Source organism: Heliconius melpomene, chromosome 15 (assembly GCF_056956725.1).
Source record: "Heliconius melpomene rosina isolate 202511_hmr_F chromosome 15, ASM5695672v1, whole genome shotgun sequence".
In the NCBI taxonomy this organism is placed as follows: Eukaryota; Metazoa; Arthropoda; class Insecta; order Lepidoptera; family Nymphalidae; genus Heliconius; species Heliconius melpomene.
In genome coordinates, this window is record NC_140403.1 from 2,043,489 (window position 1) to 2,055,956 (window position 12,468).

General features: G+C 37.6%; 2 protein-coding genes across 3 annotated transcripts in view; one reads left to right on the plus strand and one right to left on the minus strand.

The window, feature by feature from the left end:
* Positions 1-1,075: 1,075 nt before the first annotated feature.
* LOC146531260 (uncharacterized) lies at positions 1,076-4,693 on the plus strand. Its single transcript, XM_085198552.1, has 9 exons — positions 1,076-1,751; positions 2,204-2,347; positions 2,510-2,584; positions 2,658-2,738; positions 2,863-2,989; positions 3,353-3,539; positions 3,931-4,104; positions 4,249-4,321; positions 4,526-4,693. Exons 1-9 carry the CDS (start codon positions 1,701-1,703, stop codon positions 4,691-4,693), a joined length of 1,080 nt encoding a protein of 359 aa, XP_085054678.1. The 5' UTR covers positions 1,076-1,700.
* Positions 4,694-4,990: 297 nt separating this feature from the next.
* LOC146531261 (thrombospondin type-1 domain-containing protein 7A-like) overlaps positions 4,991-12,468 on the minus strand; it is a 74,745-nt gene continuing 67,267 nt past the window's right edge. For both annotated transcript variants that reach the window (XM_085198506.1, XM_085198505.1), the window contains exons 18-29: positions 11,971-12,151; positions 11,627-11,788; positions 11,216-11,366; positions 10,610-10,763; positions 10,181-10,269; positions 9,716-9,858; positions 8,942-9,065; positions 8,384-8,554; positions 7,941-8,095; positions 7,399-7,535; positions 6,925-7,015; positions 4,991-6,618 (exon numbers count right to left, since the gene is read on the minus strand). In XM_085198506.1, the coding sequence (XP_085054632.1) occupies positions 6,576-6,618; positions 6,925-7,015; positions 7,399-7,535; positions 7,941-8,095; positions 8,384-8,554; positions 8,942-9,065; positions 9,716-9,858; positions 10,181-10,269; positions 10,610-10,763; positions 11,216-11,366; positions 11,627-11,788; positions 11,971-12,151 (1,601 nt within the window). In that variant the 3' untranslated portion in view covers positions 4,991-6,575. The remainder of the gene's footprint in view (positions 6,619-6,924; positions 7,016-7,398; positions 7,536-7,940; positions 8,096-8,383; positions 8,555-8,941; positions 9,066-9,715; positions 9,859-10,180; positions 10,270-10,609; positions 10,764-11,215; positions 11,367-11,626; positions 11,789-11,970; positions 12,152-12,468) is intronic.

Sequence of the window (12,468 nt, forward strand, 5' to 3'; positions counted from 1 at the left end):
TAAGATACTGTAATTTATAAAAAAATATGTAATATATATGTTATAAAAATTTCTTAATGATTACATAAAAATATTATTTTTTTGAAGACTGTATTCTTTATCCTGTGCACAGATGAAAAATAAATAAGGTGGGTACAGATAAGGAGACCATCTTACATGAGGATTCTGCTAAAAAGCGTCTGGTAGCTTCAGCCGAAATAAAATTATGGAAGTATGCTTGTTAATTAATATTTTTAGTGACTCGAGTTGCTTGAATTACTTTTTGGATTTCTGTACTTATAAAACGAAAAAAGGAACCCTTATAAGATCACTCTGTTGTCCGCCCGTCTGTCTGTTTGTCTGTCTGTCAGTCAAGACCCCTTATCTCACGTACGCTTGGAGATATCGAGCTGAAATTCAAATCATATATTCAGATCTACGGCCCCCTGATTTCCGGATAAAAAACATTTCTACATTACTTATAAAAAAGGTATGGCCGTTTATATCGCAAAAAACGCGTATCTCGACATTATAAAAGGAATCAAAATTCATAGGGCACTTCCGGTTAACCTAGAATTATTAATAATTTTGCAGCAAGCTTCTACAAGTAATACTAGTTCAGGAAAAAATCTGAAAACTATACATTTGTGGTTAAATCTTAAGAAATAATAATAATATAGGATTAGCTCGAGTCCTCTAATTATTGTACGGAACCCTCAGTGGCCTAGTCCGACTTAAGCTTGTCCGATTTTTTATTTGTAAATAGTTCAATAACTTAAAACATAACTTAACAACAAATAAATTAATTTAGTTTCACCTACAGGTGACAACAAATAAAATAAATCAGGTGACAGGTACAAATAAAATAAATCAGGTGACAGGTACAAATAAAATAAATCAGCTGATTTATTTTACTTGTACGAGGGCGAACTTGCGAGAGGAAACCTAGTATTAAGACACTCCATTTTTCCTTTTGAAGTTACCCTAGATGAGCAATTGAAAAGATATTCTAGGTTTTCGAAAGTTCCAACCCCAAGGGGATGCTTGGAAATTCGTATCCATTATACGAATTAAATCAATTGGACATATATATAGATTACCTATAGTAGGTATATATGAAAATAAAAATGAAATTTTGTTCGATTTAAAAATAAAATAGCCTATGCATAATATCTTTTCGTCAATGACGTCCGTGAAAGTTATATTATAATTATATTTCAACACGGAAACGTTAATTCATTAGTCATTACATTATAAAGATTGCCTGTTTAATCGCTAAAATGTATAAAACGTTCGAAGTGGAGAACGTGGAGAGTTGTATCATACATCTTATTAAGCTGTTTAACTTATGCGTTTGCATATAATAAAATCGTATATTTTAACTACTAAGTATGTTACAAAAAAATAGGCATAGGTATAAACAAGTACCTACTATAATAAATATCATGCACGATTTCTTTCCAAATATTGGTGTAAATTATTAGTCACGTACCACTCCACGATCTACCCTTATTGTGTTCAATATCATTGAGACCCTTCATTATAGACTTTTCACCCTTTAATGACGAGATTTGCAAGCATCTAGTACCCTTGACACGTTTCTTTTCTGTTAATTTAGTTAAAAAGGTGTATAGACTTAAAAGGAAGATATAAAATGTTAGTAAATATTCAGATTTTGTACACGATACAAGAAAGTGGTGTTCTCTAAACGACCTAGTGGTATGGGCTGCATTGTCAGTTCTCAACGTGTCGATACAACTCCAATGTCTACGGTACGTAATCAAGTATAATCTTTTGTATTATAAAATAAAATGATAATTTTTGGTATCCATACTTTTCATATTCTTTGTCTACCGGGTTAACAAAGGTAAGTACCCGGTTACGACGCAAGTGGAGCGGGTCCTAGACATATGTAACCTAGACATTTGTATTTCCACCAACAAATTGTAGGACGGAATGTGCAATGAGGGCAGAAAAATTTGAAATAAACTCATGCAGTCCTAGGAAGCGAAGCGAAAAAATTACAAAATACAAAAAAAAAAACTGTTTGCTGTTGGAAATGCAAACCTATTTTATTTAAAAGCAGTTTGTTTCGCCTTAACATTACCGCTTTCACGGTGTAAAAAAGGCCTTACGCCGATTGTGAATATAAACACATAGGCTTTATTTTTTGTTTTCTAAACTCATATAACTCCACCATATTTTAGAAAAGTTACTGTTACAGCAAAAAACATGGCAAAAGGAATTGGACAAGGAGACTGTGCTCGCCGCCCTGACGAGACTGGATCAAGATATATTAAACAGTGAAAAGCTTTACCCCGCCCAGAGACTAATAGTCGTGTCTGCTGAGCTAGAAAGCATACAACAGGTATTTTAGTTAATGGAGGAAGTTAAGTTGAGGATTTTTATTAGTATTGTATAGAAAATGTGCTTATTATATATATATATATATATATATATATTACTTTTATTATTATTACTTATTATATATATATATATTTAGAATACATCTCTACATTACGAATTTTAGGAAATAAAAGAATTTGAAGAAACGACGCCATCGGTGGCTAATATGAGCAGTTCATACCCAAAAACTATGCATCAGGTATTATCATATTTATGTGATATTAAAAAGATTATAAGACACTATATTATTTGTTATAAATATATATTTCTAGATATTTGTCAGCTTAGACCTCTACAGACGACCTATATTGGCTACGGAGAACGAAGATTTTGTAGCAAATGTCAATAGGAAGGTTAGATTTTTATGAATAATATTCATCTGTGTTTTATTATTGTAATACACTGTTTCACATTCACGAAATGTTGGTGTAATATACATTGATAATGTTATTTAAATTGGTAAATTATATTTTCTAGGAAATGCGAAAAATAGAACTAATGTGGCTTCGAGCACGAGAAAAGCAATTGCAACGTGAGAGAAGAATGCTACATGCTCGACTGTTACGGATACGTTCACTTTACACGAAACTACAACAGTTATTAGGTAGAAACAAAAATAATTGTATAAAAATAAAATGCTTAGAAAAAGCCCAAAATGTAAATTCGTTGTTTATTTTTTTATCCTTTATCTGGTTTTACCTTTTAATCTGCCTAGCCGAATCAAAGATAAACCTTGTGGTCGACGAATAAAGTATATAGTAGGTATACTATTTATATCTTCCAAATAAAGTTTTGTTGACTAAAATGAGAAAACCTTGTGATAAGTCATTCATTTCTCCATATTCCATTTACAGACATTGCGTTCTGGATGCGCTCCGCCTAATGATTGATTAGTTAATAGATAAAATATATTTGGACAAGCACATACTGTAAACATCCTAGTAAAGATTACATATAACATTTTCAGATTCCATATGGAATAATGAGCCACGTCCAGGCAAGAATTTAGAAGAAGCTCTCTCTCGCGCCCACGCTCTAAGAAACGCTCTTGCAACAGTGAGCTCGAGGCTGCGCGCTGCGGCGGACTATGCTCATACGGCGTTGAAGTTGTTGGACGATGCACTTCCAACGTGGAAATTAGCATCGATTGGAAAGTATGTCTTTTTTTATTTTTTTTATGGCCTGATTTTGCGATGATAGGCGCAAAATAATCTGCCAGTGTCACGTCACTCTGTATTCCACATGTAGCATGGTAGGCAGAGGATGTAAAGTGTTAAGACACTCCGCTCCTCAGTTTTCTTCGACTTCATGAGGCATTGCGTGTTGAATGGCGGATCTCAATACCGCGCTTTGCCTCGACACGAGAGTGAAGAAATGAAAATATTAAATATTCGATTTCTTCGAGTGGGAATCTGTCACGTTTACAATCAAACATTTGTGTCGTTTCCTACGTTACGACTAGCCTTTATCATATATCTTCATATAAATAATTGTAATATAAAAAAATAACTAATATTAACTTCAGCTTTTACCCATTTTTCAAAGAAGCGGCTGGGAGCGGACCTCAGCGTGCGCAGACGCATGTATTCTTCTAATCAACGCGCGATGTGCGGAGAGGGGCGCGCGGCGAGTGCTTGCCGCGTCGGCCGCGCCACGAGCAGCTAGAGCTTTGAGATTCGCTCTGGACTACGCTTTCACAGATTCCATGCATGATTATAAGTAAGGAGTATTTTTTTATTTTTTCAGCTTTTCGCATTGCTAATAGGACAAAGTGCGGTGTTCATTTCTGCCACCGGAGTTCGCAATTCAGTATTTTCAGTGTCCCAGCATTTCTTCTTTAAAAAATACAGATACTGATTTCAGATGTCAGAGGGCAACGGAAACTCTTTTACTATTTAAGGAAGCATTAATCCAGCTTGTCCAATCAATACATCAAGTGAGTATTTAAATCATTACTTTAAACTTAAAATAATATCCCAGCCCAGCCCGATTGAGGATCGCAAGCCGAGGTTTGAGTCCCGTAGGCGACGCCCCTGCCCTAGTCGACATCCTCTCAAGCAGCTACGTAGTGCTTGCAAATTCATGCATCAATGTCGTCTAAATATTGATGCATGAATTTTAAAAAATGTAACTTTTTCAGGTACTTTTGAATAATGTAGAAAATTTGACTGTAGCTGAAAAGGATTTGTTGGAGAGACAGCGACAGTTGCGAGCAACTAGGGTCAACGATATAGTGAAGAGAGGTCTCGCAGATCTGAGATATGAATCCGCTGCTTTGGACAAATTAAAAAATAAAGGAAAAGTTTAATGTTAATGTCTTTTTTTTATTTTCTCCATCATCATTTAACATTTTCTACAAAAAGTTGTTCATATTCGTACGTTAGCTTTTCGTACGTATCGTGTGTGAGTTCTCATAGTAGCTTTTAATAAAAAATGTTATCATATGATAATTTCGATAATATTATCGAAATCAACAATATTTCCACATGACATTTCTATACAAGTACATACTCGTATACCTACTTAGATGATTTTAGGTCCTTACATTTTATAATTGTATAAGAAAATAAGGAATACAGTGAAGGAGAGAAATGAAAAACAAGTGTATATAAAACACAATCAAATTTTATTAAATATCAAATATTGTATTGTCTAACACGATTCCTTAACTATCATGTTTCACATCAATATCATATAATGGCATAATTATAATACGGTTAATATATGTCAAGGACAAAGTAGATGAAGTCACGACAGAACAGTTGAAAGTATAGCGATAATACAACTAACAACGTTTATTTAAAATTATTTAGACAGAATGATAAGAATGTAAAATTTGATAGAATTTTCCTAATTTATATTGTCATGAAGGAACGAGAAGTAGATAATGTAATCTGCATATAAAATATAATAGATTTTATAATTAATGAAATTATCAAGTTAATTATAATTATATTTTAGTTAATATAAATAGTATTCTAAAAAATTAAGAGCATTTTCATCGGTCGTTGCAGCAGTATAGATAGCCTACTTTCCATACCCCGAATTCGGGGACTTCCCGAAATATAAAGATGAATGAGACCAATGAAAATGAACTCTAAACAATAGAAAATAGTAGAAAGAAGTATGAAATAAAGTGAAAGAATGAAAGTACTGTATGTATTATGTAATACTAAAGAAGTAAGCACGAAGAACACACTCACATGATAAATACATGACACAATAAATGGGCTTATATGCAAAATCTACGTAAAGTGTTACATGGTACATGATTGACGCGAGTCAATGGGTTATATTAATAATATTATATCTATCCATATATTAGGTTTGTGCGCCGAAGCCCTAAGAGTTCGATATCAAGCGGTAGTACCAGCCACGGGCTGTAGCTCTACTGCGGACGACCTACTGTAAAGACCATTTATATTTATTAAAACACTGATATGTGATTTGATGTGTCACGTCCTTTTTCTTTGGTCGCTACTACTTAGTTCTGATAATCGGCAGTCCCTTATTTCTTACCTATCAATAATTAAATGTTAAAACTAAACGAAACGATAAAAAAAATGCAGCTTATCATTTATTGTGCAAACGAATACCTAAAATAGCGTTCTCATATCAAAATAGAATTCATCAATAGAAATTGTTGTGTTGTTAATTTTAAATGTCATATGAAAATAAACCTTCCGTTTTGAAACGCGAATGTTTTGTAAAACAAACGATACGTGTGGCATTCTCAAAATCGCGTCGACTAATCCTTAGCTAAGTACGACATATTATTTTTAGGCTACATAAGTAGCTTATAGAGATATTGTCAATCAAAAAGCCTCTCCTTTTGCGGCTATTTCGCATGGGATTTCGAAAAATCGTCTAAATTAGCATAATTTTATACGTAGTAAAAACATGGAAGCACTCATGCGGACAGATCGCGGCTGTTACTCTGGTCAACGTGATATGACACAGCAAGAGCTTGAAGTCGTTTGATAGGAACAACACAATCTTTGGTATAATGATGTCGGACATCGAGGTGGTAATAAATTAACAAATCTATTCTAGGGTACAATAAATAACGAAAAAACAAACAACTTTGAATGTATTAGAACAGGTAACAAAAACGTAACTTTAATAGCAGGGCCTGAGGTCAGCGATATCGCGTGATCAGGAGAAGCGGTCGCCAATTCTGGTGAGATGGTTTACACTTTGGTAATGCTCTTCAGCTTCCTGCTTCTAAGACATCTGTGAAATAAGTATAATATGATTACAAGAGAACAGTAAAATTATGTAAAAATATATATGGAGACACAATGGCACAGTGGTTGTGGATTCGATCATTTAAATACAAATAATTCCCCTAGTTAGAGAACTAGAGGAATTATTTGTATTTAAATTATTTTCATTCTCCAGCTCCCGTAAGGAAAAGCGAAGCGTCGATTTTGTCATTTCTCACGTCATATCTTGTTTTTCTGGCCTGTTACAGGATAAAGGTAAAAATGAAGCTGAAAACAAGTTAATATGTAATTTTAAGTATATTCAGTATATTACCTGAGCACTCCCCGGTACAGCATGAATGCGCCATACAAACTAAGGAATATAGTCGCCGTCCACACAACTGCCAACACGGAGGTGCTTCCCTCTGTATATAAAAAATGATTTATAACTATAATACTATTAATTTTATAGAAACCAGTTTTGGCTTAAACAAACTTTTGCATCAAATGATTATCTGGTACGTAGGAAAAAGGACATATTAGGTATATCTCCCAAATATGCTTCACAATTTCAGGAGATGATTAAGACACATGAATGGATGGTATTGATTAATGTATTATGAACCGTAGAAATTAAACAATATAATTTTTTCTATAAAGTTATAACACGCATATTATTTTAATTTTGACGTAATTTAATAGTAACATATGGCTAATGTGCGACGGCAAGCGCTTATATGGTTTCAAAAGGGCCAGGGTTCCAATCTTGCTACGTTAAAATTTTCATACGTTATTTAATAACGCTCACCAATATATCCATCGTGGTACACGTTACGCGAGCGGTCGAGCCAGGCGCGGCGCGGCTTGTCGTCGCGCTCCACCGCCAGCAGGTCCGGGATCTCGTCGGCGTCGCCGGTGCAGTTAGCCCACTCTATTGTTACGTATCTGTTGGTAATACTTATGTACATGTAGATAACATTCAAAATGTGTGAAGATCTGGTCGTGTCTATAATTATTTTGTCTATAAATTTGAAGGACAATGGCTATGAAATTAGAAACCGAGTATGATACATTTTAATAGTCATCCAAAATCTGTCTATTTATAAAGTATTGACACCACTCAACACACAACGGAAATTGACCGGAAAATGGGAATGGAAGTATCTTAATGGGAACGGAGCGCTTTAGCATTAAGTTCCCAGGTTCTTTCTGTTTACCCTGCTAGGTGCACGATCCAGCGTGAAGCTACAAAAAGAAGAATTAAATATATGAAGCTATCAGTACCAGAGGTGTAGGTCGACGTCTGGCCTCTCTCGGACTGCACATGTGTTAGGTATGGATGGTGAATACCTGGAGGAGGTCCTGCAGGCGCGGCGCGGCGGTACGAGCAGCTGGCGGGTGCGGGAGCGCGCGCCCCCACGGCAGGCGCCCCACGAGCCCCACGGGCCCGCCTGCCCCACTTCCGACTCCTTGCAGCCGCACTCCACTTCGCACTCCTCGTCCTCCTATTAATAAGAAGTACCCAAGATGTTTTTTTCAAAAATATTTTAGATATTTTCATTTCCATAAGTTTCGTGTAGATACCATCGCGGCGCATTGAGTATACAATGCTAGTTAGAGAAAAGAAAATGAAGTATTTTTACACTCATTGTCTGATTTCCGTATTTTAAGGAATGCAAAAATATATCTTAGTGAAACACATTTGCTTCACTAATAAATTTAAATACCCTTTTTTTGTATAAGCCTCACAGATGCCAAGCCTTAGGTCCTTAGCTTCCTTTTTTTAAACAAACCTGATGATGCAGAGGCGGTGTAACAATACGGCCAGGCAAAGCCGCGGCACAGCGCCAGGGCTGCAGGAACGCGTCGGAAGGCTCATCACTAACACCGGTAAGTTCACATCTCGCATGGGACAGCTTCACTCCCCACCCGCACGCTGTGTCCGCTTCCTCTCCAGATGATGTCTGTGGTAAAAAGATATTTGTGGGAAATTGTAGGCTGTATAATATAAGATCTTCGATTTTTTTGTAGTAGTAATTATTAAGGATTATGCAATAAGTAGAATTTAAGAAAATAATTTGTTTATATTGTATACGGAAGAATGTTCCTTTAAATAATCGTAGCTTATGTTATGATTTTTATTATATAAAATTTGAAAATACTGTAAAATCAAGTTCTTTCTGGTTGTTACTAATACTTTTTTTTAAATAAATAAAATTATTTACATACAACAACTTATACAACATTTTCTTCAAAAACGTCTGAAATAAGGTTATTTATTAGAAATATTTGTTAGAAAATAAAATTGTTATATAAAACTACAACAAAATATAAAGAGCATGCTAATTTACTTGTACGTGGCATCCAAGCAGAGGTCTGGCGACAAGTCTGAGGCAGGGCTCGCGGGGGCAGGGCGCGCGCTGCTCGGTGGGCGGGCACGCGCGGCCCGGCCATACCGCCGATGTTAGATGTTGGCTTTTAGACGAAATATATTTATTTTTTATTTTTATTTAGCTTTACGCTATATTCTGTACATAGTACGGTAGGTAGAGAGAACCTGTGTTAAGACACTATACTCATATTAAAACATTTTCGTTTCTTACTTTCCGTCGAAATCTGAAGGTTTCGCGTATTGAGTGGCGAAACTCAACGCTATGCTTTGCCATGTTACCAGAGCGAGGATATGAAAATATTAAATATTCCATTCCCTCGAGCGGGACAGTCGCACGCTTGTGCCCCTGCATCACAACTAGCCTCTGAGCCTCTTTAAATTTCTGTGATGATTTATACAAATAAATTACCTACATCAAATTATATCTACGTAGGTAATTTATTTGTATAAATGGGAGACAATAAATATAGCTGCTTGACGATTAAAACTTTTTACCTTTATTGTAGCTAACAGGAATGAAATAAAAGTTACGCGCCCAGTCGAGTCGTTTCTCTCAACATTGCTCAAAAGTTCAGAATTCATCAGATAAAAGTGCTTTATAGTTAAAAATGTAATTTGTACGGTCGATGAGTCATGAGTAGTGGTAGACCACTTTAAAGTGTACAACTAACATCAACACAGCCATAACTCGTTGAGCGTACTATACGAGTATATTATAATAAACAAAATCCACCGTATCCGCCTCATGTGCCGGGCGCTGGAGGCGTCCCCGCAGGCGCAGGCGGAGGAGTCCCACGCGCCCCACTCGCCCACCTCGCAGTCCACGCCGCACGGCACGTAGCACCACGACTCGCGGGCCTCCGATGTTGTTATGTTCTGGTTTTTTGTGATTAATTGGTTTTTTGTTAGTAATTTTCTTATGATTTTTATTTTATTTTAACGTATCCTGCAATTCGGGATGGCAGGCAGAGGGATCCAAGTGTGGAGACACATTGCATCCACTTTATACTCGCCGCGCTTTTGCCTTGGTACCAGCGAAGAAATAAAAATATCAAGAAATAATAATTTACTTTCCCTGAGTAGGAATCGAGCCCGCAACCATCATGCAACGCGCGTAACCCTCTTGTGGCCTTGTGCTACGAGAGTCTCTAAGACTCTACTATTTCTTAATTGATATTAACGTTATTTATAAACTTACTGGACAGTACGAATCGTTGACAAACAGTCCATCGCTGCGGAGACAACGCACGGATCTCTTTTTAGTTCCCTCTCCACAGGGGGAACCCCCTAGACACAGAAAAAATATTGTATGTAAGTGTAAATAATAATGAATTACGTAATTTTAAGTTAATGACCAGTAATTTTAATAACCTTCTCATTGTATTTCATATACTGCAGGGTAAGCCTAGGGAACTTGGGAACCTAGTGTTAAGAGACTCCGTCCCCATTAAGGCAATTTCGTTCCCTACTTTCTGCCGCATTCTGAAAGCGTTGAGTGTTGAGTGGCAGGACTCAATGCCGATGCTAGATGATGATGCCGCGTCAATGCTAGATGGTGACAATGATTTCAAAACTCGCCCACTATCAACGGCCACGATTCGTCAACCGCACTGTACTGTATACCCACCTAGTGGCTGACAGTCATCCCAGGGCGCCACGTGCCAGGAGTAAGAGTGCGGCGCGCAGGGCTCCGCCGCCACAAGGTGTGGGCACGCGGCGCCGCCCTCGTCCGCCGCGCGCAGCACTACGCGAGTTCTGTCGCGGCGGCCGCCCCATTTTGTCTGTGATATGTTATAAACATATTTTTTATACTATATAAAGCATAGTAAGCAGAGAAAATAGAATGTTTACAGTTTTAGTCATTTATGTTTAGGTGACGAAATAAAAATAATTAATTTATTATAGAAATATATTTTATTTATAATTTATTATAGATATATATTTATAGAAATCGAGTCCACAATCACTGCGACATGATGGCCTCAAAAAATCAAGAATATATGGTAAAAAAAAATAAAAAAAAAATACAGTCGCACTGATAATCTCCTTTTGTTACAGAAGTCGGTTACAAACTAGGCATTTGTGTAGTTACGCAGCTAATATTTTGACAGTTTTTACGTAGATTAGAACTTTAAAATTCAAAAATACGGAACATTAACTTACTTAAAAACCGCTAAGTCTGTAGTTGCGGTAACTTTAATAAACAAGTACTAAAACTTCTATATGTTTTGACCTGTTCACAAGGACTCCACTCGGACCAGGCGCTGACCACGCAGTCGGCGGGGCACGGGGCGCGGCAGGGGGCGTCGCGCGCTGGCGCCGGGCCCGCCCCGGACGTCTCGCACGTCATGTCTTCTAGTTTACTTTCTCTGCCGTCTGTGCATCTGGAGGACGATATTAAAAACTATACAATTTCTTGTTGGACCCATACATATACTAGTATAGCAGATCTTCTCCTCTCACTCTTGCTCTGCCCTCGAGGGAAAGGAAATATTTAATATTTTAATTTCTCCGCCACGCAACACACAATGCCTCCAGAATTCATCGAAAGATAGGGCAACGCAATGTCTTAACATCTACTTCACTCTGCCTACCCTGATGTGCGCGGGATACAGCGTGAAGCTGAAAAAAAAGCTTATCTTACGTGACAGTCCGGTTAACAATAGCTCGACCACATAACGCCCGTCGCGGCGCGCACACCGACCATTCACTCAACACCCATCTCGGTTCCGGCACTTCGCAAGTGGCCCGTTGGAGGGTCGCCCCGCACTCACGTCCTCCCGCCGAACCCTCTTCTATCACCTCTCTAAATAAAACAGTAGCAGTTCATTGGTTCTATATCTAAAAACATTTTCTGGGTGGGTTGCTCTTAGGACCTGCACTTTAGCTTTAAGCAGACATATTCGTGTAAAGGTTATTTTTTTCATATTTCAAGGCTATTTAGTAAAACAAGACTATTCTGGGGAGGGAACGGACTATCCTACATACCTGGTCCTGAACCTGAAGGCAGCCCTGGAACCAGGCTCAGCAGCGCACGGCCCCCACGCCGCCCACGCGCCCGCCGCGCAGTCGCGCGCGCACCGTACTGTGCACGTGCCCCGCAGCAGGGACCCGAACTCCGAGTCGTAAGTGAAACCGTCCGTTGCTGCTTCGCGCACGCGACGCGGGCCTGCGTGTGAATTTACTTACTGTTAGATAAGATTTTATTTAGTTTCACGCTGTAACCCGCATACAGCAAGGTAGGCAGAAAAAATACGCTTCTGCCTAGATGCCTGACAATTCATTCTGAATGGCAAGTTGTTATTTATTATCGTCACCTTTTTTCTTCTTACCAAAACGAGAAAATAAAAATTTATTTCCCTAAGTAGGGATCGAACCGAACAATGTCACATTTACAGAGTTTTAATCTTTTTAGTCGGCATAGTACACCTAGTGCCTACGTTTCATTCCACATTTCTCACCCTATTGAAGACATTGCGTATTGCG